Source organism: Mastomys coucha, unplaced genomic scaffold (assembly GCF_008632895.1).
Source record: "Mastomys coucha isolate ucsf_1 unplaced genomic scaffold, UCSF_Mcou_1 pScaffold22, whole genome shotgun sequence".
Taxonomy (NCBI): domain Eukaryota; kingdom Metazoa; phylum Chordata; class Mammalia; order Rodentia; family Muridae; genus Mastomys; species Mastomys coucha.
The window spans coordinates 139,592,415-139,615,972 of record NW_022196905.1 but is presented as its reverse complement, the minus strand read 5'-3'; the positions used below and the strand labels follow the sequence as shown (position 1 = coordinate 139,615,972).

General features: G+C 45.6%; 3 protein-coding genes across 6 annotated transcripts in view; 2 read left to right on the top strand and 1 right to left on the bottom strand.

Annotated features, from left to right (window-relative positions):
- Positions 1-5,416, bottom strand: part of Zkscan5 (zinc finger with KRAB and SCAN domains 5) — a 20,867-nt gene extending 15,451 nt beyond the window's left edge. For 2 of the 4 annotated variants that reach the window (XM_031338727.1, XM_031338725.1), the window contains exon 1: positions 4,183-5,414. Coding sequence is in view for 2 of the 4 variants with exons in the window: in XM_031338725.1 (XP_031194585.1) it covers positions 4,183-4,590 (408 nt within the window). In the remaining 2 variants the exon portion in view is untranslated. Of the gene's footprint in view, positions 1-4,182 lie in introns of all 4 variants that reach the window. The other 2 variants (XM_031338724.1, XM_031338726.1) reach the window with 2 other exon arrangements.
- Positions 5,417-9,406: 3,990 nt separating this feature from the next.
- On the top strand, positions 9,407-16,273 carry Znf394 (zinc finger protein 394). Its single transcript, XM_031338723.1, has 3 exons — positions 9,407-10,003; positions 12,987-13,110; positions 15,047-16,273. The coding sequence occupies exons 1-3, from the start codon at positions 9,608-9,610 to the stop codon at positions 16,078-16,080; spliced, it is 1,554 nt and encodes a 517-aa protein (XP_031194583.1). The 5' UTR covers positions 9,407-9,607; the 3' UTR covers positions 16,081-16,273.
- A 4,533-nt stretch (positions 16,274-20,806) lies between these two features.
- Positions 20,807-23,558, top strand: part of Atp5mf (ATP synthase membrane subunit f) — a 9,158-nt gene continuing 6,406 nt past the window's right edge. The window contains exon 1 of the mRNA XM_031338721.1: positions 20,807-20,915. Coding sequence (XP_031194581.1) covers positions 20,903-20,915 — 13 coding nt within the window. The 5' untranslated portion in view covers positions 20,807-20,902. The remainder of the gene's footprint in view (positions 20,916-23,558) is intronic.

Sequence of the window (23,558 nt, the reverse complement as noted above, 5' to 3'; positions counted from 1 at the left end):
AAAAAAAAAAAAAAAAAAAAGACAGAACAGACAAGATCCACATTAGCCTGAGAGGCTAAGGAAGTGGAACACTCCATAAACACATGAAAGAGGTGAAAAAAGGGCTGGAGAGTTGACTCCGTGGTTAAGAGCATTGGCTGCTCTTCCAGAGGTCCAGAGTTAGGTTCCTAGTACTGATGTGGTAGCTCACAACCATCTGTCACTCCAGTTCCAGGAGATCTGACACCCTCTTCTGACTGCTGCGGGCTACAGGCATACATGTGGTACACATACTTACATACATGCAGGCAAAGGATGCATACACATGAAATAAATCAAATTAAAAAAAAAAAAAAGAAGATGCTAGAGGAGCTAGCTTAGTGACTAAGAGCACTTTTGCAGAGGACCCAAGTTCTGTTCCCAATACGCACATTAGCTGGCTCACAACTGTCTGTAACTCCAACTCTAGGGAACCCAATGCCCTCTTTTGGCTTCTGAGGGTATCAGCACATACGCTTGCGTGTGTGTGTGTGCGCGCGTGCACACACACACACACACACACACACACACACAGAGAGAGAGAGACAAATTTTAAAAAGAAGTTATCCAAAGGCAAAGGGAGAGAAGAAACCCAGTCACAGAAAGAGTTCTCAAACCCTCAGGCAAAATCAGGGTGTCTGCTCTAACCCAGGACCCTTAAGCAGCTGATGGTGGGTAAAGGAGAAAGACAAAAAGGGAAGCTGGAAAGGCCATTTTGGGGGACTCAGGAAGTCACTGCTGGTCCAACTAAGATTTAAGATAGCTTATGTTCACAGGCCTGTAATTCTGTCATTCAGGGGGCAGAAGCAGGAGGATGACAGCTAGGTCTAAGCTAAACTGGGTTCATGTCCAGCATGATACCAACCTCTACCACACTGCTCTGGACCTTCAGTTCAACCTAGGATGTATATAATTACTCTGCTCCAAGGTGTAGCTTACTCCTAGAAATTCCAGAAAGCATTAAGACCCTGCATTCAGAGAAAGTTGCTGCTCTTGCCCTTCCCTTACATCCTTAGGTTTCAAAAGAGCTTGCATTTCAATACTTCTGAGAGCTGCAGAGTTGGCTCGCTAGTTAAGAGTGTAGAAGGGTCTCCTGGGGGACCCAGCACTCACATCTGGTGGTTTACTATGGTTCTAGGCCATCTGATCTCTTTCTGGCCTTCAAAGGTATCTATACACAGACTCACCACACACACACATAAACAATTAAAAAAGGATAAAGGGAGGTTGAAGAGATGGCTCAGTGGTTAAGAGCACTGACTGCTTTTCCAGAGGTCCTGAGTTCAATTCCTAGCAACTACATGGTGGCTCACAACCATTTGTAATGGGATCTGCTGCCCTTTTCTGATGTGTCTAAAGACAGCAACAGTGTACTCATATATATATAAGATAAATAAATCTTAAAAAAGAAAAGAATATAAATATAAAGGATAAAGGGGGCTGGAGAGATGGCTCAGAGGTTAAGAGCACTGACTACTCTTCCAGAGGTCCTGAGATCAAATCCCAGCAACCACAGAGTGGCTCACAGTCATCTATAACAAGATCCAATGCCTTCTTCTGGTGTGTCTGAAGACAGCTACAGTGTACTCATATACATAAAATAAATAAATTTAAAAAAAAAAAGAAAGAAAGAAAGAAAAAATTTAAACATTCTATCCAGGCCTGGTGGCACAAGCCTGTAGTTCCTTGAAGTTGAGGCAGCAGGACAAGACATTCAGTACCAGCCCAGGAATTTAAAGAGACCTTGTTTCAAAATCAAAAGATAAAAAGGGGCTGGAATATGGCTTCCTGGTAGAGCACTTGTGAATGCTTAGAATCCCCTAGTCTGGGGACTGGAGTTCGGTTTAGTGATAGAACACTTGCCTAATATATGAGGCTCTGGGTTCAATATCCACTTCCTCCCCAAAGGGGAGGAAAATTGGGGAAATGAGGCCCAGTGGCATAACTGTTGCCTCAGTGTTCTGAAGGAGGACAGGCAGGAAGGAGATCGGGAGTTTGAGGCTAACTTGAGATACATGAGAGAAAATGAAAGAAAAAAAGAAAAGAAAAGAAAGACAAAGATCAACATAATTCCTTCTGCTAATGATCTTTCAAGATGGCTGCAGTCTGGCTACCCCACACCTGCCACCCCACACCTGCCACCCCTCACCTGCCACCTCTCACCTGCCACCCCACACCTGCCACCCCTCACCTGCCACCCCACACACCTGCCACCCAAGCTAAAGCAGACTGAAAGTCTGAGGATGGTCTCGAAGTCTGAGTTATCCCTTACCTGGAGACTGGAAATGAGGAGACCAGTATTTTACACTTAAATATGGGGGCTCTGAGGGACAAGTAGAATCCTTAAGCAACCTTAATACTTGAAAAACCCATAGGCTCTTTGTTTTGATTTTAGACAGGATTCTCCTTCTCAGAATCCTCCTGTCTTAGCTTCCCAAGTGCTAGGATTAAGAGCATGCCCCACCAATTCGAACTCTTAAGTTTGTAAAGAGAAAACCCTGAAAGGAAAAATCAGGGGGAAGGAGACTAACCAAACCAAGTGCCAAAATTGTTTATACCTCAAAAAAATGTAAAAGCTGATTCAGAAACAACCAATAGGACCAACAATCTAGAATACAAACATCAGCAACAGATGCTCCAGACAGGTGGAAGTTTAACAAGTAATAAAAATATCATTGTATTTTTGAGACAGGGTCTCTCTCTATAACTTTGGCTAACTTAGAACTCTCTATGTAGACCAGGCTAGCCTCAAACTCTCAGAGATCCACCTGCCTCTCTTGGAATTATAGGTGTGTGCCCAAAGATGGCATTTTAATCAGCTAAGGGGAGGAGAAGATTTCCTTAAAATTAACTGTGCTACGGCTGGGAGGGAGATGTTAGAGAGATGGCTCACAGGTTAATGTGACAGCACGTGCTGCTCTTGCTGAGGACTCAAGCTAGTTCCCAAAACTCACATCAGGTGGCTCATGAACACCTGTAACTCCACACTCCATGTGTCGGTGGACTCAGTGCCGGCTAAAGGCACATCTGCACTCACACGCACAAATCCAGACACGCAAACACATAGTTTAAAATTAAAAAATAAGAACTCAGCTGTTTAGAGCACTAGCTGCTCTTGCAGAGGACCTGAGTTCGATTCCCAGCACCCACATGGGTGACTCACAACCATCTGTAACTCCAGCTTCAAGGGATGTTAATGTCCTCATCTAGGCTCCATGGGAACATGCATACCTACAGACAGAACACTTATACATACACAATAAATAATTTTAAAAATCTAAAATTTTTTTTTAAGTTGCTAGAGCAATGGTATAGCTATGAGTGGGAAACTAGCTGGAACCATACTAAAGACAGTACATCAAACACATTCTAAAAGAAGCAGTCTGTCAAAAAGCAAGGTAAAAAGGGACTGAGGAAAGGTTTTCAAAAATTGCAGCTAAGAAAGTCCTTGCCGGGCGGTGGTGGCGCACGCCTTTAATCCCAGCACTTGGGAGGCAGAGGCAGGCAGATTTCTGAGTTCGAGGCCAGCCTGGTCTCCAGAGTGAGTTCCAGGACAGCCAGGGCTATACAGAGAAACCCTGTCTCGAAAAAAAAAAAAAACCAAAAAAAAAAAAAGAAAGTCCTCTAAGGCATGAAACTCACAATCCAGGAAATAAAGAGTTAACTGGGGCTACAGAGATGGCTCAGTGGTTAAGAGCACCGACCACTCTACCAGAGGTCCTGAGTTCAATTCCCAGCAACCACATGGTGGCTCACAACCATCTGTAATGGAGTCTGGTGCCCTCTTCTGGTATGCATGAACACAGCTACAGTGTACTCATATAAATAGAATAGAAGGATAAAAAGAAAAGAAACACAAGTAGGGAACATGAGCTTAACTTTCAAAAAAGAAGGGGAGGAGTATGAAGAAACACATTATTCTTTAAAACTCATTACATGTCGGGTATAGTGGCACACGCCTTTCATCCCAGCACTTGCGGGTCAGAAGCAGGTGGATCTCTGTGAGCTCCAGTCTACATAGTGAAATCCAAGGCACCCAAGGATACATAGTGAGACTATCTCAAATACAACAGCAAAGCCAGAATCTGAACGACTGAAGCACCAGAGGGCTAAGACTGCATGACAGATCCTTCCTCCATGTCCCCGTTTCCTCTTGCAACGCACCTGTTGTCTGCGCTCCTCCAGTTCTCTCTGGATAGTCTCTATCACAGCCACGGCTTCTTCTCCGCTCTCGGGGTGATGTTCTCTCACCCAGGCCTGAAACTCTTCAGGCAGGATGGTGAGGAACTGCTCCAGCACCAGCAGCTCCAGGATCTGCTCTTTGGTGTGCAGCTCCGGCCTCAGCCACTCACAGCAGAGAACCCGGAGCTGGCTGAGAGCATCGCGGGGTCCTGCTGCTTCATGGTACTGGAAATGCTTGAAGCGCTGGTAAAAAGTCTCAAGCACTGGCCGGTTGTATCCTTGCATCCAGGAACAGTCCTCTTCTTCTACTTTCACTATGAGAAGGTCTGCTTGTTCTTGTGAAGTCTCAGCGGAAGGCTCTAAGTGTATAACTGCCCTGGATTCTGTCATTATAATTCCAACTCAAGAGTCTCTAGAGGCTGTCCGTTACACTAACCCGATTCGTTCTCTGCTCTTCTAAAGGGCACTTTTTGCAGTGAACAACCTTACTGGTATGTCTGGAATTATTATTAGCTAAGAGAGGTGGCAACGACGTCATCTATACTAAAGAAAATCACTCAACAAAGTCATTCACTTTAAGGTATAGACTACAAGATATAGTCATCACTTCTCCCATAAAACTACTAATAGCGACTACGTCCAGATTTTAATAACGCAAAAAAAAAAGGCCATTAAAAAGTGACATCAGGCCCAACTTAAAACAGTTTTTAAAATTAAAAAGTCCACATCTCGTATAAATAACGGGACAAGATTATTCCAGGCGGAGTCGTTTCTTCTCTCGATCATAAGCCAAACTTAAGTCAGAATAGGAGTAAAACCCATTAAAATGGTCATATCTCGTTCTGGCTTTCAAGCCATAAGGGCTTGACAGATAAACGGAAGACTTCATTAGTTCTAGGAGAAGCACGGGTATACTCAGAAATTTGGACGCGGATTCTTCGAAACAGCTCCTGACCCGGAGACAGAGACCGGCCGGGTCAAGGTTAGGGATAGGACCCCAGTGTGGACACAAAGTCCTACCGGCTCCTCTCCAGTCTCTAAGTCCCGGGGACCCAAAGATCAAACTCCCCGCAGCCCAGGCTTGGAAGATGGAATTCTCACAAGCCAAGAGAGAGGTACGTCCGACACTTTCCAACAGTTCATCGCCGGAAGTAACCAAGTGCGAGCTTCAGCCATAAATCCCACCCCCAAGAGCGCTTCCGCAGCCTCTCTAGGAATCCCGGAGGTCCTAGCAGCGCAGCAGGAGGGAGGAGCTATTCCTGAGCCCGCCTCCTTCTGGAGCCGACCAATCAGCCACCCTCAGGCAAGCGGCTCTAAGAACCTGAGGAAAATAGAGCTGGGTAGGAATTTAGTGGGCGGGTCGGAAAAAAACAAAAACAAAAACAAAAACAGGTCCACTCTCTCTCCTCTGATTGGTCGAGCACAGCCTCACCCACCTAACCCAGCACTCTGGTTTTGAAGTAGGTCTGCACCTACTCGGCCGCTTTTCTAAACACACGTAAAGACATTCTTTACTGACCTAAAGTAGCGAGATCCAGAGGCTCTCGGAACTACATCTCCCAAGGAGCCGCGCGCGAGCAACACAATCTAGCCAATATGGCTGCGGCTCTCGGTCTTCAGGGTTTATTAATATGCTGCCGGGGAGGCATAGGTGACTGGCTCCGTTATAGAGGCTCTTACTACCAAGCTTGACGACATGAGTTGATCCCTGGACTTGAGACATCCAAAAGTTGTCCTTTGACTTCCACAAGTCTCTGTGTAATCCCCTTCACCCCAGGCATTAGGTAATTTTTTAATGTTAAAGGGCATTAGAGAGTCTAGTCCGAAGGTAGGTGTTTATATCAATTGATTGTTCATACTTTTTCCTCTTACTTCTGCACTTGACTAGCTTTAAAAAAAAAAAAAAAGCAAACAAACAAAACAAATGCAGCAGAGGGGGAAAAGTGCCTGTTTTTGTTTCGGCTAAAAAGCTGAAGGATATGCCCAGAGCATGGCGGCCAAGCGGCTGGGAAGAAACTACACTTTGAAGAAAGGGAGTTTTGCTTAAATCCTGTTACTCTAAATTGTAAATCCCATTTTAAATAGTCCACCCCTCTCTTGAGGTGCTTTCATCATTTTCCAAGTCCTTCGCATACTGGCAGTATCAAAGAGCCTGTTGTTAACTATGGAATTGCAACCCCTGCAAACAGAGGAAGACCTAGTTACAGAACTAAGGTCACAACGCTGGGGGCTCTCAAATCCACGATTGAAGCAAGCTGTATTTTGGGGCGTACCTGGGACTGGCTAGCCGGCCGTCTCACTCTAAATCACTCCCATGGTTCACAAGTTTGAGTAATTCTAGTTCTAGGGTTTCTAATGCCCTCTTTCTGGCCTCTGTGTGAACTGTATACAGCGAATTAAAGATTTGTTGTTCACACACACCCTTCCTGAACATAGGTCTGGCTGGCCTGGAACTCATGTAGACTAGGCTTCCCTAGAACTCACAGAGATCCACCAGCCTCTATAGTCTGAGTTCTGAAATTAAAGGTATGTGCCACTACATGCCACCTCAAATGTTTTGTTTGTTTTTCGAGGCAGGGTTGTTTTTTTTTGTTTTTTGTTTTTTGTTTTTTTAAGATTTATTTTTATGGGGGCTGGCGAGATGGCTCAGTGGGTAAGAGCACTGACTGCTCTTCCGAAGGTCCTGAGTTCGGATCCCAGCAACCACATGGTGGCTCACAACCACCCGTAATGAGATCTGACACCCTCTTCTGGTGCATCTGAAGACAGCTACAGTGAATTATGTGAGCTGGGCAGAGCGAGTGGCCTGGAGCAAGCGGGCCCATCCTGAGTTCAATTCCCAGCAGCCATATGATAGCTACAGTGTAGTCATACACATAAAATAAATAAATAAATTTTAAAAAAAAGATTTATTTTTATTTATTTTATGTGTATAAGTACACTGTAGCTGTACAGATGGCCGTGAGCCATGAGCCATCATGTGTGTGGCTGCTGGGAATTGAACTCAGGACCTCTGCTGGCCCCACTCACTCTGGCCCCGCTCGCTCCAGCGTAATTCAATGTAGCTGTCTTCAGACGCACCAGAGGAAGGTGTCAGATCTTATCACCGGTGGTTGTGAGCCACCATGTGGTTGCTGAGATCTGACTCAGGACCTTCAGAAGAGCAGTCAGTGCTCTTACCTGCTGAGCCATCTTGCCAGCCCCGAGGCAGGGTTTCTTTTTGTAATCCTGGCTACACTAGAACTTGCTCTCTAGACCAGGCTGGCCTCAAATTGAGAGATGTTCCTGCCTCTACCTCCTGAGTGATGGGGTTTTTCTTTTAAGTTTTTTTTTGTTTGTTTTGTTTTTTTGTTTTTTTGTTTTAGATTTTATTTATTAGCTGGGCGGTGGTGGCACACGCCTTTTAATCCCAGCACTTGGGAGGCAGAGGCAGGCAGATTTCTGAGTTCGAGGCCAGCCTGGTCTACAAAATGAGGACAGCCAGGGCTATACAGAGAAACCCTGTCTCGAAAAATCAAAAAAAAAAAGATTTTATTTATTTATTTTATGTATATGAGTATATTGTAGCTGTACAGATGGTTGTGAGCCCTCATGTGATTGTTGGGAATTGAATTTCGGACCTCTGCTCACTCCGGTCAACCCCACCACTCTGGCCCAAAGATTTATTTATTATTATAGATAAGTACGCTCTGCTGTGAAGCTATTTTTCCAATATTTGTTTATACTTAGGTTCTTAACTGTACAACATCACCACAGTAACCTTGATTTGCTCTGATATGGAGAGGTACCTGTGGGTAGAATTTAAGGGTAGAATCTTCTGGGTATTTTGGACTACACAAACCTAGCAGTGCTATCTTCCATGGTGCCCTCTGGCACACTTCCAAACTCTCCGGGCTTCATGAAGAAGCCATCTTCAGTACACCCACCTGGGGCTTCTCAAAAACCCTCAGCTCAAGCCAAGCTGTACCTGAGAGGCTGATGCGGGAGGATCCCTGGTTACATGCTAACCTGGGTGAGATCCAGGTCAGCATACACTTCACCTCAGGAGTCTGCCTTTTTTTTTTTTTTTTAAGATTTATTTATTTTATGTGAGTACACTCTAGCTGTCTTCAGACACACCAGAAGAGGGTGTCAGATCTCATTACGGGTGGTTGTGAGCCACCATGTGGTTGCTGGGATTTGAACTCAGGACCTTTGGAAGAACAATCAGTGCTCTTACCACTAAGCCTTCTTGCCAGCCCCAAGTTTTGTTTTGTTTTATTTTGTTTTGTTTTAACATGTAGAGTGTTTTGCCTGAATTATGTCTGTGTATCACAAGTATGCCTACTGGCCACAGGATGCCAGAAGATCCGATCCCTTGGGATTAGAGTAAGTGTGCTTGCCCCTGCAGTGTCAGAACTAAACTCTGATTCTCTGGGGTGTTTTTTGTTTTTGTTTTGTTTTTAAGATTTATTTATTGTTATATGTAAGTACACTGTAGCTGTCTTCAGACACACCAGAAGAGGGCATCAGATCCCATTACAGATTGTTGTGAGCCACCATGTGGTTGCTGGGATTTGAACTCAGGACCTTCAGAAGAGCAGTCAGTGCTCTTAACTGCTGAGCCATCTCTCCAGCCCCTGCTTTTTTTTTTTTTTTAAACAAGATTTGTTTATTTTGCCTGTCTGTGGTGGCACAAGCCTTCCAATCCAGCACTGGGGAGGCAGAGGGAGGCAGATCTCTGTGAGTTCGAGGCCAATTTAGTTCCCAGAGCTAGCATCCACAGCCAGGACTATACAAAGGAACCCTGTCTAGAAGAATCAAAAACAATTTTTAAATAATTAAAATAGGTATATGTAGTTTTGCTTTATTTGTGGCTGTTTGGCCTGCACCAGGTTGTGGGAGCCAGGAACTGAACCCAGATCCTCTACAAGAGCAGCCTGTGTCCTTAACTGCTGAACCATCTCTCCAGCCCATAATTTATTTTTTTCCATCCGTCCGTCCATCCATCCATCCATCCATCCATCCATCCATCCACCCATCCACCCATCCACCCATCCATCCACCCATCCACCCATCCATCCATCCAATCTATCAGGACTTGGCCTGCAGCCTCTCTAGTGCAATGAAGAATGCGAACCATAGAGATGCATCGTAGTCCTCCAAGGCGCTTAGAGAGGCCTTACAAAGGTGAGGCCTATCCCCAGAGGCGGGGTTAGTGATGCACTTCCGGCCCGGTTTGTTTTTCTGTCACCTAGCGAAATGAGAACTAAAGAGGCCTTGTTCGCGGGTGTGCTGTGTCCATAGTGGCCTTTTTCGGGCCTCATTTTTGGGTACCATTTCGCCTCAGTTTCGGAAAAGATCCGTAAGGTCGTTGGACTTTGCCCTTCTAGAAAACAAGCTCGAGCTGGACGGTCCAGAGGCTCCAATGGCTGCGGGCTCTGGGGTCGCCCCGCCACCTCTGGGTGCTAGGCTTTGTACGGTGAAAGTGGAGGAGGACTCTCCGGGGAGTCAGGAGTCCTCTGGTTTCGGAGATTGGCAGAACCCCGAAACTTCTCGAAAACAGTTCAGGCAATTGCGCTACCAGGAAGTGGCCGGCCCCGAGGAGGCGCTGAGCCGACTTTGGGAGCTCTGTCGGCGGTGGCTGAGGCCCGAGCTGCGCTCCAAAGAGCAGATCATGGAGCTGCTGGTGCTGGAGCAGTTCCTCACCATCCTGCCCCAGGAGCTCCAGGCCTACGTGCGGGACCACTGCCCTGAAAGCGGGGAGGAGGCTGTGGCCTTGGCGCGGACTCTACAAAGAGCACTGGACCGGGCCTCCCCCCAGGTGAGACTCAAGTGGGCTCTAGGTGGCACCAGAGAGATGGTTAGTGTTTAAGACCCTTCCAGAGAATGAGTTCAGTCCCCAGGACCCACAACCAATTGTAGCTCTAGCTTCCAGGGATCTGATGCCAGGGTCTAGGCATCTGCATTCACGCGCATGCGTTCCGAGTCATGATTCTGAGACTACAGCCTGGTTGTCCACACACACACACACACACACACACTTTGAATGAGAATGGCCCATTTAGGCCCATATATTTGAATATGTTAGGTCCATGAGAAGTCACCTTAGAAAAATAAGCTACTCCTAATACATTTTGATTTTTAGAAATTCACCTGCCTGTGCTTCCCAAGTGCTGGGATTAAAGGTTTGCAGCACCACTGCCCGGCTTTTTTTTTTTTTTTGGCAGAGACAAAAAAAACCTATCTGACTTGAACTCATTGTATATACCAGACTGGCCTTGAACTCACAGATCCATCTTATTCCACCTCCAAAGTTCAGGGGTTAAAGGTGTAGATCACCATTCCTAACTTATTGAAACAGAGTTGGCATGTGCCTTTTAGGATATAGTCTACAATCATTGTCAGTGTGAAAAATCTAATTTCTTTTTACTTTTGTACACATGTGTGACTATGTGTATGAATGTGTGCCACGTGTTGTAATGCTCACAGAGCACAGAACAGGGTATTGCATCCCTGAACTGGATCACAGGCCATTGTAAGCTGCCTAGTGTGGGTGCTAGGAACTGAACGCAGGTCAGTTTTCTGGAGAAGCAGGAAGCACTCTTAACTTCTGATTCATCTCTCTTGCCCAGGAAAAGCTAATCTCAAAATATTCTGGCCGGACGGTGGTGGCGCACGCCTTTGATCCCAGCACTTGGGAGGCAGAGGCAGGTGGATCTCTGAGTTTGAGGTCAGCCTCGTCTACAGAGTGAGTTCCAGGACAGCCAGGGCTACACAGAGAAACCTGCCTTGAAAAAAAAACCAAACAAAACAAAAACAACAAACAACAACAACAAAGATATTCTGTAGATCCTACCCACAAAATGCCATTTTATATTTTAGCCATGTTTTTCCATTCAGCACTATGGACATTTGGGCTAGTACTTAGTTGTTGAAGGTAGACACTCAAGCACTTCAGATTTTGGGATCTCAGGTTACAAAAATGCTGGAGCACTGATTTCATCCCTGACTGCATTGTGAGATATTCTGAAACTGTGAACAGTATGGCTCACAAGCATTTTAGATACAGGGAACTCAGCCAATGTAACTATACATTGTGTTAGCCATGTACATGTATACATACCATGTTTAAATTAGTTTATCGCTGTGACAGATACCTAAGACAGCTTAAGGAACAGAAGACTCACTGTGATTTAATAAGTCAGAAGTTGAGTCCATGTTCAGCTGAATTCATTGCTCCTGGGCTTGGGGTGAAGCAGAACACCATTACAGAAGGGTGCTGGAGCAGATCTGTTCACTTCCTGGCAGTGAGGAAGCAGTGGGGATGCCCAAAGGGGTCAGGGCAAGCTAGAGCTCTCAGGGACACTCCTCTGCATCTTCCACCTAGGATGTCTCTCCCCACCCCCAACTGAATCAGGTTCTTATGTAGCCCAGGCTGGCCTAGAACAACCCACTATGTAGAGAGAAGAGTATGACCCTAGAATTTCTGATCGTCCTGCCTCCACTTACTGAGTTCTGGGATTATAAGTGTTTGCTGGCACATCTAGTTTGTGTGGTGCTGGGGGTTGAGTTCAGCTTTGTGCATGCCAGACCAGTCAGTGGTCTTAAGCTGAGCCACATTCCAGTTCAGATTTCCATTTTGATAAGTTACAGTGATAGAACTCAAATATTTTACTCATGTCTTCCCCACATTGTCATAGATGATCCACAGAAAGTCTTTTCAAGGTTATAAGAGGAGCTAGGATGTGGTAGCGCATGCCTTTAATCCCAGCACGGGGGAGGCAAAAGCAGGTGGATCTCCGAGTTCAAGGCCAGCCTGGTCTACAGAGTGAGTTCCAGGACAGCCAGGACTACACAGAGAAACCCTGTCTCAAAAAAAAACAAAAACAAAAAAACAAACAAACAAACAAACAAAAAACCCCAAACCAGACCAAAGCAACTAACAAAAACATTATATGTGGCCTTCTAGTGAGAATCAAAGAGAGAATATCTTGAGTCTGTATGGATGTGGCATCTGTCAATAATAAAACTGGTGGCCTATAGCTTAGTCTGGAAATAGGAGGTGAGACATTTGGGAGGCAGAAAAGATTCTGAGATAATGCCAGTTGTGAGAGATTTCCTTGGGAAGATTTGACAAGATGGACACATAGTACCTCAGCACAGGTAACCAACCTCGTGGTAGAATACACATTAGAATAAATGGGCTAATTTAAGTTATGAGCTAGTCAGAGAAGAGCCTAGCTATTTGGCCAAGGTGTTTGTAAATATATTTTGGGTCTGAGTCTTATTTCTGGGAGCATGGGGCTGGGAGGAAGAGGCAGACCCAACTTGTACAGAGAATGTCAACTCTTATCACTGCTGTGACTAGAGCAACTTGAGGGAAGGGCTTATTGAAGAAGAGCTACAGTCTGAGGTCAGGAAGGCATGGCAGGGGGCCACCTTGCTTCAAGGTTAGCAGTCAGAAGGAGTTGGATGCTAGTGTTCCCTTGACACCTTCTTTCTGTTCATCCAGTCCAATGCATCAGCCTACCCAGGGTTGACCTTCCCTCCACAGTCAAAGCTGTCTGGAAATGCTCAAACAGGTTAGTCTGGAAGCTTACTTTTGGGTGATTCTAAATCCAGCCAGGTTGACAATGAAGATTGTCAGTAGCAGGTCCCTTTGGTACCTAGTTCACACAGCATCTATAGTTTGTTACTTGGCTTTCACACTAGCTCCTTCTACTCTAGAGTCTGGCTTCCCCTTAGACTAGTGGTAGTGTTTGCAGTGATATCAAGTACTAAATGGAGATCTTATGCTGTTCTAGGGCTTTGTGAGCTTCAAGGATGTGGCTGAATCTCTGACCTGGGAAGAATGGGAGCAGCTAGCTGTAGCTCGGAAGGGTTTCTGCAGAGAGAGCACAAAGGACGCTGGGAGCACAGTTGTGCCTGGTAAGTGCTGTTCTCTGATGAGTGTTGTCTCATGTGTAGCTTGTGTAGGGAAGCTGCTCTAGTTTCCTCCCAGTCGCTGAGACAAAACATTATGACCAAAAGCAGCTTAGGGGAGGAAAAGGTCATAGTCCATCACTGAGACAAGTCAAGTCAGGAACATGAAAGCAGGCCTGCTTGCTGGTTCTCACAGCATCATAAGGAAGAACAGTAGGAACCATGAAGGACACTGTTGCAGACTGGCTTAGCCTTAGCTAGCATTCTTTTTTTAAACAACAGCTTGTTTTGGGTTTTGTTGGTTTTTTTGTTTTTTGTTTTTTGTTTTTTTGTTTGTTTTTTCAAGACAGGGTTTCTCCATGTAGCCCTGGCTGTCTTGGAACTCACTCTGTAGACCAGGCTGGCCTTGAACTCGGAAATTCGCCTGCATCTGCCTCCCAAGTGCTGGGATTAAAGGAGTGTGCCACCAATGCCCAGCTTGGTTTTTTTTTAATCTTTTCATCTTTAATCTTATTTGTCTTGCGTGTGTGTGTGTGTGTGTGTGTGTGTGTGTGTGTGTGTGTATGTGTGTGCGTGCGCATGTGGAGAAGAAGTTTTCTCCTATTAGGTTGTATCCTGAGGATCATCAAACTTAAGCTGTTAGGCTTGATCTAGGTGCTTTTACCCAGTGAGTGGTCTCTGCAGCCCCATCAGCCAGCTGTCTTACGCAGTGCAGGACCTTCCTACTTAGGGATGGTACCTCCCACAATGGGTTTGTATGTTCACACCAAAGTCACCCCCCACAGAGAGCCCACAGGCCAGCCTGATTTAGGGATGCCTCAGCCACAGCTTTCCTTTGGTGGCTGTGTCGGGTTGACAGTTTTTGCTATCAGGATCGCTAGCTAAGTTCTCTATGATCTGTGAGCTAGTTTGCCATTCACAAACATCGGTTAAGAGCCTTAGAATTTCTCCTGTGACTTAGGCTGGGTTTTTCTGTTCTCTATTTTATTTTGTATACATGTGTTTGTTTCTAATAATTTTTGTTGTGTTTTTGAGACAGGATCTCACTGTAACTCTGCTGGTCTGGAAGTTACTATGTAGCTCAGGCTGTTTGGACTTAGAGATCTGCCTGCCTTGGCCCTCAGAGTGCTGGCATTCAGGATGTGTGCCACTATACCTGGTCTTTAATAAAATTTTAGTTGTTCTTTAGTCATATATATATGATGTACTTTGATTAGAATCGACCCCCATCCCTCCCTTATCCCTTCCCTCTGGAACCCTTCTTCCCCAAATGTCCCCTCCTACATTCCAGTTTGTGGTGTTTTGTTTTAATTAGGGTTGCATGTGCAGGAGTGGCGGGTAGTTTCTCAAAGCACAGGCAACTTGACAATGGCTACATCCTTGAAGAAAAATCACTCTGGCTCCCTCAGCAGTGATTAATAACCCATAGTCTCTCAGTTAGAGGTGGGATCTCATGTGCCCCTCCCCATCTGTATGAGTTTGTGTGGGTGAAAATACTTATAGTAAAGGTGTATATGTAGAGGTCAGAGGGCAATTTGTACGCACTTTCACCCAATGGTAGGCTGAACTGGCATTGGAACCCTGCCTTCATGTGTTGTCATTACCAGCTGTGCCCATTATAGCTTATCTGGGGAGGCTTTGTCATATTAACCCAGCCCACATTCATGGGATGAAGGCTGTCAGCCTGTTCTGGCATCCTTTCTGTGTCTACCTCTGTGCAATAGGACCAGGGAAGAATGCCTTGGTAGCTGTAGGCACAAGTACAGAAGGAAAGCTTTTTGCTTGTACAGACAAAGGGCACACCCCTGATGGGATCAGTTCCACATAAAGAGTGTGGTGGAGAACACCTAGAAGCCTGTTAGAGGCACTTCCCTCACCAGCATTTTCTATTTCACTGTCACACGGTGGTGAGATAATAGCAGCTTTTATTTTCATTTTTCAGGCTTGGAAACTAGAGCTGTGAACACAGACGTGATTCTAAAGCAAGAAATTTTAAAGGAGGCAGAGCCACAGGCATGGCTACAAGTGTCCCAGGGAAAGGTCCCAGCATTTCCCAAATGTGGTGATGCCTGTGAGGACCGGGAAGAAAAGCTGCCAAAAGCTGCTGTATTGCTGCAGCTCCAGAGTTCTCCTGAAGAGCAAGGATGCACTACCATCCCGCATCTCATTGGTGTGTCCAAAGATGAAAATAATGAATTTGAGAACAGTGGCAGCTCTGTCCTTGGTCAGCACATCCAGACAGCAGAGGGGCTGGGTACCAACGGTGAATGTGGGGACGACCACAAACAAGGCTTCCATGTGAAAGGCCATACAGTGAAGCCTCACAGCTTTGCAGACAGTGCCTTGGGGCTTCTTGAGACCCAGAGGCAGTTCCAGGAAGACAAACCTTATAAATGCGATAGCTGCGAGAAGAGATTCAGACAGCGCTCAGACCTCTTCAAACACCAGAGGACCCACACAGGTGAGAAACCCTATCAGTGCCAAGAATGTGGGAAAAGCTTCAGTCAGAGTGCTGCCCTCGTTAAACACCAGCGGACACACACAGGCGAGAAGCCATACGCATGCCCAGAATGCGGGGAATGCTTCAGGCAGAGCTCACATCTGAGTCGGCATCAGAGAACCCATGCCAGCGAGAAGTACTATAAATGTGAGGAATGTGGGGAGATCTTTCATATTTCCAGCCTATTTAGACATCAGAGACTACATAAAGGGGAGAGACCATACAAGTGTGAAGACTGTGGAAAGAGCTTCAAACAGCGATCAGACCTCTTTAAGCACCAGAGAATCCATACAGGAGAGAAGCCCTATGTGTGTGTTGTTTGTGGGAGAAGATTCAGTCAGAGTGCCACCCTCATTAAACACCAGAGAACTCACACAGGAGAAAAACCTTATAAATGTTTTCAATGTGGTGAAAGATTTAGACAGAGTACACACCTTGTCCGACACCAAAGAATCCATCAAAATTCAGTCTCCTAGCTTTTCATATGTCTCTGCATGACTCATATGGTTTTTGCTGTTGCTACTATTAAGAAAAGGTCTCACTGTATTGTCCTGGCTATCTAGCAGTACCTATGTAGACCAGGATGGCCACAAACTCGAGATCAACCTGCCTCTGGCTTTACCTCCTGTATGTCGAGATTAAAGGTACCTACCACCTTGCCCAACATGACTCTTGTTGTGATTGTTCAGTTGTTTCTTTGTCTAGAAGGTACATTGTCGTTTGAGATATCTCAGTCACTCACAGAGAGATTTCCTTAGGCCTCACACACAAAACAGTAGGTCTCATTTGACTCTTTCTGTTTGGTTGGTTTTTGAGACAGGATCTCATTATGTTGCTCTGGCTGTCTTAGAACACTGTGTAGACCAGGCCTAGAACTTGGAGATGTGACTCCTGAATGCTGAGATTAAAGGCATGCATCATCACTGCTCAGTTTGATTTGAACCTTAATACATGCTTTTCTTTTTAGAAAGATTTATTTATTATATGAAAGTACACTGTAGCTGTCTTCAAACACCCCAGAAGAGGGGATCAGATCTCATTACGGATGGTTGAGCTACCATGTGGTTGCTGGGATTTGAACTCAGGGCCTTCAGAACAGTCAGTGCTCTTAACCTCTGAGCTATCCCTCCAGCCCTAATACATGCTTTTATAAAGAATTTCCTTGAGCCAGACACTGTGGCACACACCTTTAGTCCCTGTACTCAGGAGGCCAAGTCAGGAAGGTCAGCTTGGTCTACAAAGGGAATTCCAGGACAGCCAGGTCTATATAGAGAAACTCTGAGATTTTCATGGGGCAAGAGGGCCCAGCAAGTAAAGGTACTTGCCATGAAAACCTGGCAACCTGACTTTGATCCTTGCAGCCCACGTAAAAGACAAAAGAAACTAACTCCTCAGAGTTGGCCTCTGATCTCTACACATGTACATTCATATATACAGCAAGCATACAGTCACACAATAATAACTTTTTTGCATTTATTTATTGGAGATACATACACACTATAGTGTGTATGTGGAAGCCACAGGACAACTTGAAGGAGTTGGTTCTCTTCTAACAACTTATAGATTCCAGGGATGACCTCAGGCCATTAGGCTTGGTAACAATGTCTTTGCCCCCTGAGACATCTCACTGGCCCAATAATGTCTTCAAGTTATATATATAAAAAAAACAGCACCGAAGAAGAAATTTAGGGAGCTTTCCAAAAGATGATTGAGGCCTTGTTTGAGATATTTAATGATAAGGGTTAAAGGGCAGGAGTGATGGCTCAGCAGTTAAGATGACAAATACCACTCTTGCAGAGAACCCGAGTTTGAGCCCCAGCAACACATCACTATACGTATCTATAACTATAATCTTTTTCTGAGGCTTCTCATGAGACAAAGAAGTGGTCCAGGAGGACATTCTTGGGTCTTCAAAAGGAAAGGACTGAGGACAGAAGCATTTGAATCCTATGGTGTCAGAGTTAAGGAGATGGTTCAGTGGATAATGATGTTTGCCACCAAGTCAAGACAACCTGAATTCCATCCCCGGGACCAACATGGTAAAGGACTCCTCTAACCTCATACATGCTATGTCACATGCATGCCTTACCCCCAAACTAAATATTTTTTAAAATGTCCCAGGACCTGGGACATGATTCCACTTGGCTTTGAAGCTTTATTATTGGAGTAGTCCCTAAGGCTAAAAGATTTCACTGTGTGCACCAAGATAATGCAGTGGCCTCTGAGCCTTCTAGGACCTATAGAAATGCTCATGAGAGCTTCATAGCTCAGTGCTTGAACCTTTGCCTCCCATGCACAAGGCCCTAGGTCCAATGATTTGGGGGTGGGGAGGGGTGAGACAGGGTTTCTCTGTGTAGCCCTGGCTGTCCTGGAACTTAATCTGTAGACCAGGCTGGCCTAGAACTCAGAAAACTACCTGCCTCTGCCTCCCAAGTGCTGGGATTAAAGGCATGTACCACCACTGCCTAGCCAATTCTACCATTTCAACAAAACAATGAAAATTGTTTTGTGACTTTTTGTTCTTTTTGTTTCAGACAAAGTCTCTTTAGCCCAGGCTGGTTTCAAACTCACAGTGATCCTCCTACCTAAGGCTCTCAAGTCCTGGAAATATTGCAGTGTGCCACTCTATCCAGCTTTCCCATGAGACTAAACATGCAAGTGGCCAGAAGGTGGCCTATAATTGTGTTAGCAACAACTCTAAGCATAATGGATTCATCCTTTCTATGAACACAAAGCAGTAGATAAATGGGACCCTTGAATGAGACTCCTCTTTTGCTTCCCCTGTGCCCCAAGACAGAGTTTCTTTGTGTAGCCCTGGCTGGCCTGGAACTCATTCTGTAGAACAGGCTGATCTTGAACAGCGATCCACCTGCCTCTGCCTCTCAAGAGCTAGGATCAAAGACCTGTGATACCACTGTCCCCTTCTCTTGTTCATTAAGATCTTGAAAGTCAAAAATATTCAGAGCTGAACCCCTGATACTGGCTCTACACTCAACTCTAAATACAGGAGGATCAGGGTTTGGTGGTAAACACCTGTAATTCTAGCACTTGGGAACTTGACATAAGAAGTGTTGGGATGCCGGGCAGTGGTGGCATACACCTTTAATCCCAGCACTTGGGAGGCAGAGACAGGTGGATTTCTGAGTTCGAGGCCAGCCTGGTCTACAGAGTGAGTTTCAGGACAGCCAGGGTTACACAGTGAAACCCTGTCTCGGAAAAAAAAAAAAAAAAAGTGTTGGGCTGGTGTAGATCTTTGCTCCAAGATAGAATCATTTAAGACACTAAGGTGATAACCCATGTAGGACCACCCAGCCGATTCAGGAAAATGGTAACTGAACAGTCTACGCTTTTCAGAAGTCTTCTGACCCCTTGTTTCAGTAGAACTGTTTGACTACAGCCTCCTTCTACACTAGCGGTTAGAGTGCCCTACCTCCTGCCTCCTTCTATACTAACCTTCTATACTAACGGTTAGAGTGCCCTACCTCCTGCCCCCATGTAAATTTTGCATACTGCAGTTCCTTTTGCTTGGAACAATTCGCTTTTCTCTAATGCTTTCCCACCAAACTCTAAAAAGCAGGCCAAATATCCAGAAATGTGCTCAACCAGGACTATAGGAGGATTTTTATGGTTAGATAGAAGCCAGCATTCCTCAGGAATTTGTGAGGCCTAGTTCTCCTCTGTCAAAAGGAGCCATTTTCCTTACCTTTGTCAGAAGGGCTGTATGGCTATCTGTGGCTTTTACCAGCATATCAAAATGCATGCTGATCTCCAGTCTCTCAATATCACAAATACCTGTTACACATGTCAAAGTCTATGTTATAGCATGTTGGCTTTTCATCTTCTCTATGCTTCTCCCTTCAGCTCCTGGGCTTCCCTTCCTACAGCTAGTAATTCTCCTTATAACACTGCTAGTCTCACCCACACCTCCCACCCCCATTCTCTCATTCTTAGATTGCCCTTACCATGACCAGGCAGTTCAGTCTACTTCCCTCTCTGCTCTGGACTCTTCCAGATGCCTCTGGCTGTTCTCTCTCTCTCTCTCTCTCTCTCTCTCTCTCTCTCTCTCTCTCTCTCTCTCTCTCTCTCTCTTTCTCTCTCTCTCATATCTACAATAACCATCCTCTCCCCTTATGGGAACTGGAGAGATGGCTCATCAGTTAAGAGCACTTGTTGCTCTTCCAGAAGACCCAGGTTTGATTCCCACAACTCACATAGGAGTTCACAACTTTCTCTAACATCAGCTCCAGGGGACTCTAATACCCTCTTTTGACCTCAGTGGGCTCTGCATGCCTGTGGTACAAGGACATACATGTAGGCAAAACACTTATATACATAATTTTGTTTTTTGTTTTGTTTTTTCGAGACAGGGTTTCTCTGTATAGCCTTGGCTGCCCTGGAACTCACTCTGTAGACCAGGCTGGCCTTGAACTCAGAAATCCGCCTGCCTCTGCCTCCCAAGTGCTGGGATTAAAGGCATGCGCCACCACTGCCTGGCTCATAAAAAATAATTTTAAAAAACCCCTTCACCTTAATTATACCATGGAGTGGTCATGTCAGTTTATACAGGCGGTGCACACATGTAATTGCGATACATGAGTAACCAGTGCTGAAAGTTTGAGGCCAACACAGAACACATACTGATTTCCAGGCTAGACTGACTCCGTTATTGCATACAGTCTTGCCGTATTTCAGACCCAACGTTGGGAATTAGTGGCAAGATAATGCCTGTAGCTATATAGTAGCCTGACTTTGGCGCTAACATGGCTTAAATTTAAAACTTTTGATTTTGGGTCAAAAAAACTACCTTTGCAAACTTTAGAAAAGATCCGTTTAAGCAGTTGTCAGCTGTGGAGGTGTGTTTGCAATCATCATGGAGACTATTTAAGCATCTGGTATGGAACTTTAGAAGGATTTGGGGTCAGAGCACAATGAATAGCAGGTAAAAGGAATTGGGGAGGGTTAAAAAAAATGTTCCCGTATTCAAGGCTTCTCTGCTTTTCTTCTTTCTTTTCAGCATTGGGAATGGAACTAGAGCCTTAAGCACTCCGAGCCTGAGCCACACCCCTAACCTTTACTCCTCTCATTTCTCAAAACAGATCCAAAAAACAGAAGACAAAAAGTCAGAAGTTCCTTTTCGCTTTTGTCCTTTTCTTCCACCTGGGATAGGTTCCAAATTGATCCACCCAAGTAGCGATCTACTTCCCATGAGTCTTTGCTTCCAGCGTCAACAGGGGTGAGTGCGCCCTTCCCAGCAGCCTTTGCGCGCGGCTGGATTTCCGCGGACACCAGAACTTCAAGATGGCGTCGCTCGGTGAGTACTCGGCCCTTGCCTGGCCGTGGGGTTGGAAGCCCGATTTGGGCACAGGCTCCAGGGCCACAGTGGGCCGCGGGAACTTTTGCTCTTCACCCAGGAACTTCACTGCGGCCTCCCCGGAAGCGCGCTGGACACTTACCATAAGGTCCTGTGTTGTCCGCCCTCCTCCGTACACTCTGCAGCGGATTTCTGCTGTGCATCGTCTGGCCTGGCGGTGGAAAACCCAGTCAGCGTGGAGAGGCTTTTGCAGGCCTACCCATGAGTTACCGGGAACCATTTGGCTGACCGCTGAGGGCTAAGCTGCTGCTTTTTCCTTCTGCGCAACAGACATAGGCAGGGTCACTTGAACATTTACACCTAGCAGCGCTTGTCCTTCCTGGAGATGAGGTTCAGATTAAGGTCCAGGACCAGCGAGTGCCTAGAATGGTTCCCGACAGTACATTATGTTACGTACGCGTCGGCTGCATGTGCCTACTGAGGTGGAGTGACCTCTTCAAGGTCACCAGTCCTGAGAGAGCCTCGCTGGGATTCAGACCTAGGTTAGCGGATCTCATGATAAATGAGATTACCTTTCAGAGATGTCCTTGTGATAGACAAGCAGATGTTCCCTTAACATTTCCGAGTAAATCTCTACACTCACTCATTCATTGTGCACTGTTGGGATTACATATTATTATTGTTTTTGTTATTATGTGTATCATGTGTCTAGATATGGTCATGGGAATACTAGAACCTTTGTCCAGGTTAGAGGACAACTTCGAGGAAGTCCAGTAGCCAGGCTAGCCATTTCTCGGTTATCCACCTCCTCCTTTTGAGACAGGGTTTCTCCATGTAGCCCATATTGGGCATGAACTTGCAGTCACAGTTGTTCTGTACTAGCCTCTCTCTTTAGTGCTAGGATACAGGCCTATGCCACCATATTTAGCTTGTTGCTGTGTTCTTTATCTCAGCCTGGAAAGGGGAAGCGGTGGGGTGTCTAAAAACAAGAGTGTGAAGAAGCTGGGCCTTTTTGATTTGGATTGGTACTTGGCTTTGCAAAATAGGATTTCTTTGTGTAGCTCTGGCTGACCTGGAACTCATCTGTAGATCCACCTGCTTCTGCCTCCCCAGTGCTGGGCCATAGGTGTACACCAGTGCCACCTGGGGCATTAGATGCTATTTTATCTGTAAAATGATAGGAGATGGTTAGTGAACACAGTGCTTTTAGAAGAGACAACGGGAAGAGCATCGATGACACTGCTCAAGAGGCTGAAGAAGCACAATTGTTCTGAGGTAGGGCCAGCCTGGGCCTTCCTTCAAAAAAAAAAAGAAAAAAAGAAAAAAAAAGGTTGCACAGCCAGGCAGTGGTGGCGCACGCCTTTAATCCCAGCACTTGGGAGGCAGAGGCAGGTGGATTTCTGAGTTCGAGGCCAGCCTGGTCTACAGAGTGAGTTCCAGGACAGCCAGGGATACACAGAGAAACCCTGTCTCGAAAAGCAAACAAAAAAGGTTGAAAAAAATAGTTTTGAAACACACACACACACACCCGGTTTCTCTACAGCCCTGGCTATCCTTGATTTTGAACTCTGCCTGCCTCTGCCTCCTCTACCACCCCAATTGCTGGGATTGAAGATGTGTGTCGTGTCTGCCACCACCACGTTTGCTTGTTTGTTTTTTAAAAAGACAAGGTCTCCCTGAATAGCTGTGGCTATCCTAAAACTTGATAGGTTGATCAGGCTTGCCTAGAACTCAAAAAGTCTCCCTGCTTCTGCCTCCTAAATGCTGGGATTAAAGGCACATGGCCATCATACCCAGCTTGAAGTTTGCAGTCTTATTTAAGTAGAGGGTTAGTGTGAAGAGACCTTTGAACAAAAGACTAAAGAGTTTCATACACTTAGCTAGCTGGGAGTGGTACTGTACGCCTGTCACCCTAGCAGTTGGAAAGCTGAAGCAAGAGGATTGCCATAAGTTTAAGGCTAGCCGGTACTGTATAGCAATACCCTGTCTCAAAAACCCAAACCAACAAAAAGATGATTCAGTTCAAGAAAGATACTGTGGGGTGGGTGGAGGAGGGTGGAGTAGTAGAGTTACAGCTCAGTTGGTGGAGTGCTTGCCCAGCAGGCACAAAGTCCTGGGTTCCATCCTTAGCACCACATGAAGCCTGTAATTCCAGCACATGGAATGTAGCAGGATCAGGTTTGCCAAAGACATCCATGACACACAGCAGCAAGTTTGAGTCCTGCTCGGGCTGCATAAGATCCTGTCTGTTAAAAAAAAAAAAAAGGCATGGTGGCACATGAGTGTGTCTGTCTGTCTGTCTGTCTGTGTGTATGCATGTGTACGAGCAGAGGAGCCACTGGGATAGTATAGAGGTCAGAAAACAACTTTGCAGGCTCTGTGCACATACTTTTAATCCCAGTTCTCAGAAGGCAAAGGCAAGAAGATATCTGAGTTCAAGATGAGTTCAAGATCAGTCTGGTCTACATATTCCAGGACAGCCAGGGCTGTAGAGAAAGACCTTGTCTCAAGAAACAAAGATAATTGAGAAAATGGCTGACCCACAATGAAGGATTCTGTTGGTGAGAACTGGGCATCTGTTTTTCCCTTGGGGTATTTGAGTGAGGTCAGTTAACATCTATTCTTTTTTTTTTTTTTTTTTTT